A 10,902-nucleotide genomic window follows, 5' to 3' on the forward strand; every position below is an offset into this window, starting at 1 on the left:
TTTTAATTATTATACTTAAAAAATATTTTTTCACTATACTGTATTTTAATTAACGTAATTAAATTATTTATTTTTCACTTAAGTATAGTAGTAACATTTAAATATTTAAGTAATATTTTTTTAAGTAAAAAATTACTACTATAGTTCACTATAATATTTTTCCTTCTCAAATTTAAAAAATTTAATTAAATTTTTTAAGTAAAAATAAATCCAACATGCAAAAAGAATTTTCTATAATTCACTTTAATATCTTTATTAAAAAAAGTTACTATTAGATTAATATTTTTTTCGTATAGACCGAGTTTTATAATGAATAATATTTAATTTTAAAAATAAATAGAGTATAATTAAACTATTTTAAGGTTGTATTTATTTTTAAACACATAATGTCAATAAACTATTTTAACTAACTAAAATTACAAAATAGTACTATACTAGTATTTAAGGTCTAAAATGCCCTCAAACATTAAATTTCACATTTTTTGTGCCTGGGGTTATTTTAGTCTTATCGTACTAGAAATGCCATTAAAAAATTTTAAGGACCATTTATGTATTTTTCGACAAGATTAGAGATTATTAGGGTAGTTCACTTTAAGATTTTTTGATCTCGTGGTTCAGTTTTGATCTTTAGTTATACAGATACTTAAAGATGTGGTTATTTTTTTATCGCTATCCGTGCTGAGGCATTTCCACATATATCCTAGAGTTTACATATTAAGTACTAATATTTACTATTTCGAAAACGATTGATAATTTTCTGTCTCTCTGTCACTTTTTACAGTAAACATGAATTCCTGTAAAATTTATTACTACTACGTATTTTTATAGCTAGCTTTGTCGTAGAAATTAAAAAAATTGATCATTTGATACAATTTAAAAATTAACATGAAAATTGACGAGGTCCCGAGTGAGATGATACTAAAAAAACAATTCTGAGTTTTCAAATTTCAAATGTAACGATACTCAATAGTTTAAGGTGGAATATTACAAGATAATGCAGTATAAAGCTCATTTATGATTGTTCACGCTCTAATTAAATGTGTTGGAATAAGGAAATTAATTAATTGGAGAACAAGAAGGCAAGTGATGAAGATATGACAAGAATAAAGAAGGAAATCAATGAAGATTATGGAAAATCAAATAAAAAGGATATTAGTATAATTAGAATATATTATCCATGTTTAGCTAGAATTAGAGTCTATATATAGTTGTGTAACCATGGAGAGAATAGAATTCAAGTCATTCACAATATAGTCTTTAAAGTTCTTCCCGTCTTTTACTTTCTGTAATAGTATTTTATTTTCCGCATTATATTTTCTAATGTGGTATCAGAGCAGGTTTGATCACTAGGATCGATCGCTGCCTCTATAGCAAAAAAAAATCCAAAAAAACCTCTCAAGAATAAAGAAAAGCATAACAAAAAAAAGAAGCTTGAAAAACCACCTTCTCTTCACGGAAACACTGTGTCAGCTATTTAAGCAAGAACCTTCCCCCTTACTTGCCGACCTCTACTCCGTTCCACCTCTCTCAAGCTTCTTAAGCATGGGCTCACTTGGGGAGGATATGATGGAAGAGGAAGATGATTACGTTGAGTATGTTCCTGTGGCGAAGAGGCGCACGCTTGAGGCGCATAAGATTTTGCAGAGCAGGGGAACGTCTTCTGCAGTCGACGAAGAGATGGAGAAACATAATCTCGTTGAGGCCAAACCAAGTCTACTGGTGAAAGCTTCTCAACTGAAGAAAGATCAGCCGGAGATCACCCAAACCGAGCAGATGATACTACAGGAGAAGGAGATGATCGAGCACCTTTCGGATAAGAAAACTTTGATGTCCGTTCGGGAGCTGGCTAAGGGCATCACTTATTCTGATCCTTTACCCACTGGGTGGAAGCCGCCCTTGCCAATAAGAAGAATGTCGAACAAGGCTTGTGATGCCATAAGAAGGCAGTGGCTCATCATCATTGATGGAGATGATGTCCCGCCACCAATCAAGAACTTTAAGGACATGAGGTTTCCATAGCCCATTTTGAAGAGTTTAAAAGCTAAAGGGATTGTGCAGCCAACACCCATTGAAGTGGAGTCTCACTCGACTCTAATGTCGAATGACTAGACTCAGGAGTAAGCGAGTGTGCACATTTGAGAATTAATGTAAAGCTCGGTCCAGACACAACGCTCCTTAAATCCACTGGATCACTGGGTCCAGGAACTCTAGAGAACTACAGTGTTTTTGTCGTTGGACACACTCGACTCCCCTTCAAAAATAAATCCCTCAACCCGAATACTATGAATTAGTATAGGGAAGTGGGGTCGATCCCACAGAGATGGATTCGCAAAGTAGTGCTAAGAGACTATGGAAACAAACGGCTGCTGCCACACAAAGGGGTTGAGATTTAAACTACCACTAGATCTAGGCAAGAAATGTAAACGCTAGACCTAGGACACAAAAAACTTACTGGAATCAGACATCAATACCGAAAGACACAATTACTCCCTAGACTAAGCAAACGACTACCTAATCTAGCTAAACAGTAAGCAAATAACAGTGGGGACAATATTTCCAGAAATAGCAAGTACGGTAAAAAGCTGCAGATAACCAACCCATGCTCCAACTAACTACGACATGCACCTTCGCAACTAAACTAAACTCGCAGATGAAGAAAACAAAGCACACTCCTAGATTCAAACAGAATATAAAGATTTGGACGCCGGAAACTTGCTATGAATCGGAAATACATCAGATCTGCATAAACTAGGCGAAATGAAATGAAAACACGTAAGCTAGGCATAAAATTAAAACACTCCTGCTCAGAATCACTTCAGACGCTTAATCCACTCCGGATCCAAGCCATCCGAACTCAACAACCAACAAAATCAACTCCATAACTCCGATTCTCACAGATCTGCTCCGATCAACTCCAAATTCCAACAATCACAAACAACTCCACAACATCAGCAAAACAAAACCCTGATTCATCCACAAACAAACTCCATTCTTCCAGATCTCACCATTAACCTGCAATAATCCAGAAAATAACCACGAAAACAACCAACTCCAACAATCCAACTCCAGAATTCAAGTAAACACAATCAATCGACAGAAATCATCACGATGACGTAAGCGAAAACGAAACTTGCATAAAAGTAGAGAAATATCCAGAAACAAAGAGGACCGAGCTTCGAACAGCGAAGCTCGGCGAATTCAGCAGAAACAAAAAAAACAGAAATAAATTGTTTCTTCGCCCAAAAGAAGGACGGTGTTACAACCCACAAACACTATCGGAAAGCTAAATGTGAACCCCAGCGCGAACCCGAGATCCTCCGCGAATTAGAACCAAGTATGTGAAAAGTGAACTGAGCAACAGGCTGTTCGTGAGGCCTCCACCGAGAAGGTCCCTCCAGCTTGCATGCTTCTTCCTTTTATAGATGCGGACATAGCCTTCTAGAGTCTTCGTAGAAAATCCCTATTCTACCCTTCAACTCCGAGGCTTCCTCCGTCAAGCAATTTCTTTCATAATGTCCGCTCTTTCGCCAGTTTCCTAGGACTATGCAAGCGTCCTCTTCTTTTCCTGGATCTAGCGAAAACCTTCACACACCTGGCTTAAAACATGCGTTAGACCCAGTAATTTCACGAAATAAAACCCCTAGACCGATGCATGAAATTAGCCTGATCAAACTGCTCACACTTAAACCATGCTTGTCCTCAAGTATGAAAGACAAGAGAAAGAAATAAGGCGAATTTCAATGCACGGTCCCCAAGAACGACTCTACAAACAAAAACAAAAACAGACTCCTGGACCTAGACAACTGGCAAAAAAAAAACAGACTTATAAAAGAAAACAACACAAAGAATCAAAACACAAACAAGCATGAACTAGGTTCGACTTTTAGGCAACCGTCCCCACAAGCTTAAGTTCAATCCGATCGTCTACAGTTTTCAAATCTTCCCCATTCCCTCTTCTACCTAAACGGTCCGTCAGTTCGTCAAGATAGCCTATTGACACCCCAGCTGTTAGGTTCGCTCGATCACTCATTCCTCAGCAGGTATGTTAGGATCAAAACGCTCCCCAGTTAAAGTTATGCCACTGATGCGTTGGGTTATGAGAGTTTTACCCTTCTTACTTCTCTTTTTTTCCCATTGATTTTCCTGGGTCTGGTTGAAATTGCTTCCTGCCCTTGAGGATACTAATATTATATTTATTTATTTATTTTTTTTTCCTGTATTATATCCCCTTTTCCCCTGGACTTCGTCCAGCTTATACTTCCAATTTTTTTTTTTACTCCTCCCCTGGACTTCGTCCAGCTTATTCCACCTTTTCCTGGACTTCGTCCAGCTTATACCTCCGAAACCATTTTTTTCTCCTTCATATACTCTACTTCCCTAAGCATCAAGTGGCAGCCCAATTTACATGTTAGCACAAAAAAGTGTTTAGGCTTATAACTCGCTCTTATAGGAGGGCTGCACAACTGGGTTATCTAAGGCTTTTTCCATCGTCCCAACTTCATTCAGACCGCCTTTGGTTTATTAAGGAAGAAGGTGTCAAAGTTGACATGCATTCTCTCTTCAATCGCTCTCACTAAGGGAAACCTGCCTTATTATCTCACTAGCTCATGCGAAACACACATCCTAAAGACTCTTAAAACAGAAAGAACACAAACACCATACTTACTCCCTCCCCCTCCCACTTCACTCAAGCTTGTCCCCAAGCTATCCTAGTGAAGGGGGAAAAGGAAGTAAGAACAGCAGACAACAGACACAAACGCAAACAAAGCACAAAAACAAAACAAACTTCTCACACTTAGACCGAACATCGGGCTAAGTGGGAGAAAGCGCAACATACAAAACCAAAACAAAACAACCCCTTCTCACACTTAGACCAAAAATTGGGCTAAGTGTAGGAAGGTATAACACATATATATAGAACGATGCATGCTGGCACATAAAAACACAAGCGAAAGAAAAAACGAAAAGTAAAAGACAGAAAAGTAAAAGTTACTTGGTTCTGGGGGAAATTCAATTCGGGTTCTGGCCCCCGCGGGAGCCAGACTTGGGTGGCACTGTCTGTTGGGTCACTTTAACTTTCTTTCTTGCCGGTGACTCCGGCGTCTCCTTCTGATCTTCTGTGGGTCGGGGCACGGTTTTCTTCAAAAGCACGGGCCTGGAGGAAGACGGGGTGGTCTGAGGCCTTTGGGCTTGTGGTGGCTTCTGCACAGCTAGACTCCCTTGACCCGGTGTCTTGGAACCGCCGCTAGGTTCAGGAAGTCCCTTCGGTGTCTCGGGGAACTTCGCTTGAAGCCACTTCGTCATCTTCATCATCAGTGCGACGGCCTCCGCCATCTTGTCGGAACGCCTTGACGATTCTGCCACTAGGTCGGTGATACGCCCCTTTAGGGCTACGGTCTCCTCTCTACTTCTCCCCATTCCCCTTCGTATCTCCGTCACTTCTTTTCGTACACCGATTACCTCATTCCTCACATTCTGTACTTCGTTTCTCACTTCCTCAACTAACTTTCTGACTTCTGCATCCTCAGCACTGTCCCTTCCTTTACCCCGTAGGGCCACAATCCCCTCCAAAACCATTTTCATCTCTAACCTCATCCATCCAACCTCTTTCCTTACTTCTTCTACTTCTATCCTGGCTCCGGCTTCCATGTCAGCAGTATCCTTCGCCTCCACCATCTCAGGCTCCTGCTTCGTCTGCGCCTCCGACTGACCAACCTCATAAAAGCAAACGTCCCTTCCCTGTGTAATGAGCAACCCCTTATTGAAAAAGCAGTCCACGTTGAACACCTCCGGGGGTAGACACATCTTCACTTCTCTGCAGGACTTGTGGATTTTCATAATAACGTTGCGTTGCAGGTAAGCCCCTAGAAGGTGGCATGTGTAAAGATGTCGGGAAGGGTTGGCTGTCACTTGATGGCAGGCTTGGGCTAACCAATAGCCCAAGTGAACACGTACTCCCTTGGCCATGCACCAAGTAAAGTACAAGTCGGGGGCGTCAGAGCGTTGTTGGCTGTGGCCCATCAGGTTGTAGCTAATGAAGGTCTGGGCGAATCGCAGGACCCTGTTCTCAATATGGTGGGCCTTCGACCAGCTGGTTTTGAACTGACCTACCCTAGGGTGAGCCACAAACTCCCATGCGTTCTGCGTCTTGAATCCCGGCGTCAGCTTCGGCGGACCAATCATTCTCTCGCTCCACAAACCCTCATCATCCTCTGTGCGCGTAAACAGTCCCATTCGTAGAGTCCATTCACGGATGCTCATCACATGCTCTTCATTGAAGAGCCGGAATTTGATGGAGTCAGCATTCAGATCGGTGGTGGACTTAAATCGGAAGGTGGAGAAGAATTCCCTTGCCAGGTCGATTGGAACTTCGGCGGTGCTGTGCTTGAGCAACCAATCAAAGCCGATTGCGTCGATATAAGTTCGGAATTCATCATTGCAAGCGATCTGCTTGAGCTCCGATGAGCTGTACATTTTTCCAAACTTAGCGTACTTGCCCTGGGCACTCTTCTCCTTGTGGATGGTTGCGCGTTTCGGGTCGTCAAACTTTCTCATCTCGTCCAGGAGCTCTCTTGGTAATCCAGATCTCAGTTGGCTCAAAGTTGAGCTCCTCTTCTTGTTCTTCTTCAGAGTCACTAGACCCAGCAGAATCCTCGGGCTCTGCAAGCGTATGGTACCTTGGCAGGTCGAGGAAGTGGGGATTCAGTGGATTTCCCTTTCGCCTTCTTGGTCTTGGAAGGAGCAATTTGTTTCCCATTCCTTTTCTTCTCGGCCGCGTGGCGGCGTTCCTCTGCATCACTCTCCCCTCTGCTCGGTCTGGGAGATTCTGCCTGCTCAGGTGCTGTGGCTTCTGGACCCAGCATTTCTTCTTCCGTCTGCTGGACGGTTTCATCTATCTCATCAAGCAGGCTCCGACGAGCCTGTCTCCGCGCTTCCCTTGCGTTAACCGGTGAATCGGTCCCTTCGGGGACATCAGTCAGATCCACTATCAAATCCAACCCGACATCGACGGGTTCTTGGACATTCTCAGCACCGAGGGCTTCTCCTTCCTTGTTCAACAATGGGGTTGCCCCTGAAAAATAAACAGGGGTCTCTATCCCCTCCAAACCTTCTCCTAACGTGGGTTTCTGTACCCGCAGACTTCTCAGGGGTTTCCCCCTCTCTGACATCTTCCTCAGTAATTAGGGCTTCGTCGCCCCCAACCACTTCTGGGGTTTCCCCCTCCACATCTCTTTCAGCATCTAGGGCTTCGTTGCCCTCTAGAATTTCAACTCCATCAACAGGGGTTTCCCCTCAACAAACTCCTCCAAAACAGGGGTTTCCCCCTCAACACGGCTATCAGTAACAGGGGTTTCCCCTCAGAAACACCAACCACTCTATCCTCTAAAACAGGGGTTTCACCCTCAGTGGCAGATCCTAACCTGGGTGCACTTACGGCCAACAACTCCAACCCCGCGGCCATATCTGCTTCGTCTTTGCGAGTTTCTGCAGCGGTTGGTTCTGAAACGGCGGCAGTGGGTTCTGCGACGGCCTCACGCTCAGCGGTGGTTTCTTGAACGGTCTCTGGTGGTGGTGCGGAGGATATTGAGGCGGTTGGTACGGATTTCCCCATTACAGCCGCGAATATGGCAAACGCCTCCATCGCCTTTTCTGGTCCCCCAAATTTTTGTAGCATGTCTGCCATAAACGCCGCCGCACTTGAATCGGCGGATCCTGAGGTGTTCCCGGCACTTTGCTTGTTAGCCATGGAGAATTCTGCAGAATTTTTTTTTTTTTGACAAAGACTTGGACGGAAACTTCTTTGATTAGGGTTAGAAAAGAAAACCTAGAGAGAATTTGGGATGTAGAGAGCGAGAGTAAGTAAGTAAAAATAAAAGAACACGGTTATTATTCGATAAGTATGGGCGATGGACGGCTTTTGCAGGCGGGTTGCAGGCATGACGCCAGCGACTGTACGCCTCCCATAAAGGTGTCTTTTGAAATCCGAACCGGTGCCAACTCCCTCAAAATTTTACTTCTCAATTCCCTGCCCAAGTAACTTCCTTCTGCAAAATCACACTTAGAGAAAAACATTAAACTAAAAAAAATGAAACGCCAGACTCCCCGGGTCTAGGGTATGACAGTATCAAAAACATTCCTTAAGGAGTCTAGTATTTCGAAAATATTTTTGGAAGATTATTTTTTTTGATTTGTTTGGGTTTTTCTTGATTTTAAAGAAAGCGATTAAATATTTACATTTTATGTTCAAGTGTTCTCAAGATTCCCTAGGTCAGGACATGTTAAAACTTCTTGGATGCTGGACCTAGGAAATTCTCTAAGAACACTCACTTCCCAGACCGATTAGGCGATATCAGGGAGTGCGCGTAGTGGCATTTCGTCCACTACACACATCTCCGAATTATCCCTAAATACCTTCACCCTATGGCCATTGACAAGAAATGGAGTAGAGTTTGGAGCACTTCCCTGGATCTCTACTGCTCCATTTGCACGAAGACTCACAACAGTGTATGGTCCGACCCATTTGGACTTCAGCTTACCAGGCATCAACTTGAGCCGGGATTGGAATAGGAGAACTTTCTGCCCAACTTGCAATTCCTTGACTCGGAGGTTCTTGTCATGCCAAAGTCTTGTTTTCTCTTTGTACCACATTGCCGATTCATATGACTCCAGCCTTAGCTCCTCCAACTCCTGCAGCTGCAATTTCCTCTCTTCCTCGCAAGATTCGGGTCTCATGTTTATCTCCTTGACCGCCCAATATGCTCGGTGTTCTACTCCCACGGGCAAGTGACACATTTTGCCGAACACAAGCCTATATGGTGACATCCCAATAGGCGTCTTGTATGCCGTCCGGTAAGCCCATAGTGCGTCTCCAAGCCTCTTACTCCAGTCTTTTCTAGACGGATTAACCGTCTTTCCAGTATCGCCTTTATCTCTCTGTTGGATATTTCCGCCTGGCCGTTAGATTGAGGATGATAAGGTGTAGACAGTCTGTGGTGGACGCCATACTTTCTCATCAAAGCTTCAATAGTCCGGTTGCGGAAATGCGTCCCATTGTCAGATATTATAGCTCTGGGCACTCCGTACCGATTGAAGATATTAGCTCTAAGAAACTTCGATACCTCCTTAGCTTCGCAAGATGTGGTCGCCTTGGCTTCTATCCATTTCGAAACATAATCCACTGCCACTAGTATGTATGTATTCCCGTATGAAGATGGAAATGGACCCATGAAGTCCATTCCCCAAACATCGAAAATTTCACAAACGATCACCGGGACTTGCGGCATTTCATCTCTTCTGGAGATTCCCCCAGTCTGTTGACACCTCTCACAATTCTGACAAAACTCGAACGCATCCTTATGCAATGTAGGCCAGTAAAAACCACTATCTAACACCTTCCTTGCGGTCTTCCTAGGTCCAAGTGACCTCCACAAGCTAGGGCATGGCAATGATTCAGCACATCCCTCTGTTCACTCCGGAATACACCTCCGGATTACTTGGTCGGCTCCCATTCGCCACAAATACGGGTCATCCCAGAAATAGTTCTTGGCCTCGCTTTTTCAATTTCATCTTCTGGGCCCGGGAAATTACTTGCGAACTGGGCACCTCTCCAGTGACTAAGTAATTTGCCAGGTCTGCGAACCATGGCTCGCGCGTTTGATGACATTTCCCTTTTTCGGCATCCCCTGGACCTGTTAACACCATAATCTCTTCCCAGCTGATAGGTCGAGGAATTTTTTTACGTAGTACAAATGTTCCTCTGGGAATGCATCCGGTATTGCTTCCTCGGTCTCCCTTGAAATATCCTGCTCAGATGATCGGCTACTTTATTTTCTGTTCCCTTTTTGTCTCTGACTTCCCAATCGAATTCCTGCAAAAGCAACACCCATCGGATTAATCTCGGCTTGGATTCTTTCTTTGCCAACAGGTACTTTATAGCCGCGGTGGAAGACTATCACCCTCGACCCAAGCAAGTACGGGCGAAATTTCTCAAATGAGTATACTACCGCCAGCATTTCTTTTTCAGTAGTGTCATAATTTCTCTGAGCTTGATTAGCGTTTTGAAGCATAAAAGATCACATAGCTTTTCCCATCAACTCTTTGACCTAGCACCGCTCCCACGGCATTAATCGCTTGCGTCACACATAATCTCAAAGGGTAGATTCCAGTCGGGCGCTCTAATAATAGGCGCAGATACTAGCCTGTCTTTTAACAACTGAAAAGCCTTTTTGCATTCCTCATCAAAGACAAAATCAACATCATTATGCAACAAGTGGGTGAGTGGCTGAGCAATTTTTGCGAAATTTATGAAACCTCCTATAGAATCCTGCATGCCCTAGGAATCCTCTCACCTCTTCTGATTCGTCGGGTAAGGCAGTTTTGAGATCACCTCAATCTTTGCCTGGTCTACCGTATACCTCTTCCGAGACTACGTGCCCTAGGACAATTCCCTCAGGGACCATAAAGTGGCATTTCTCGAAGTTCAAAACCAAATGTTTTCCTGGCACCTTCTCATACTATATCCAAACTAGCCAAAACATGAGTCAAATGAATTCCCGTACACAGTGAAGTCGTCCATAAAAATCTCGATGCAGTCCTCCAAAAAGATCCGAGAAGATACTCATCATACACCGCGAAAAGTGCCTGGCGCATTGCACAGGCCAAACGGCATCCTCCTGTAAGCGTACGTGCCGATAAGGACACGTGTGAAAGTTGTCTTTCCTGGTCCTCGGGATCCACATAGATTTGAAAAACCACTACCCGTCTAGGAAACAGAAGTATTGCTTGCTGCTAGCCTCTCCAGCATCTGGTCAATGAAGGTGAGAGGGAAATGGTCTTTCTTGGTCGCTTCATTTAACTTCCTATAATCGATGCATATCCTCCACCAGTAACTAGTCTGGTGGG

General features: G+C 43.6%; 1 protein-coding gene across 1 annotated transcript in view; it reads left to right on the forward strand.

Annotated features, from left to right (window-relative positions):
* The first annotated feature begins 1,545 nt into the window (after window positions 1-1,545).
* The window catches only part of LOC121767754 (DEAD-box ATP-dependent RNA helicase 35-like), a 19,440-nt gene continuing 10,083 nt past the window's right edge, over window positions 1,546-10,902 (forward strand). Inside the window, exon 1 of the mRNA XM_042164081.1 lies at window positions 1,546-2,065. Within this exon, the coding sequence (XP_042020015.1) occupies window positions 1,564-2,019 (456 nt within the window). The 5' untranslated portion in view covers window positions 1,546-1,563 and the 3' untranslated portion in view covers window positions 2,020-2,065. The remainder of the gene's footprint in view (window positions 2,066-10,902) is intronic.

The sequence above is a fragment of the Salvia splendens genome, chromosome 15 (genome assembly GCF_004379255.2).
Source record: "Salvia splendens isolate huo1 chromosome 15, SspV2, whole genome shotgun sequence".
Lineage (NCBI taxonomy): Eukaryota > Viridiplantae > Streptophyta > Magnoliopsida > Lamiales > Lamiaceae > Salvia > Salvia splendens.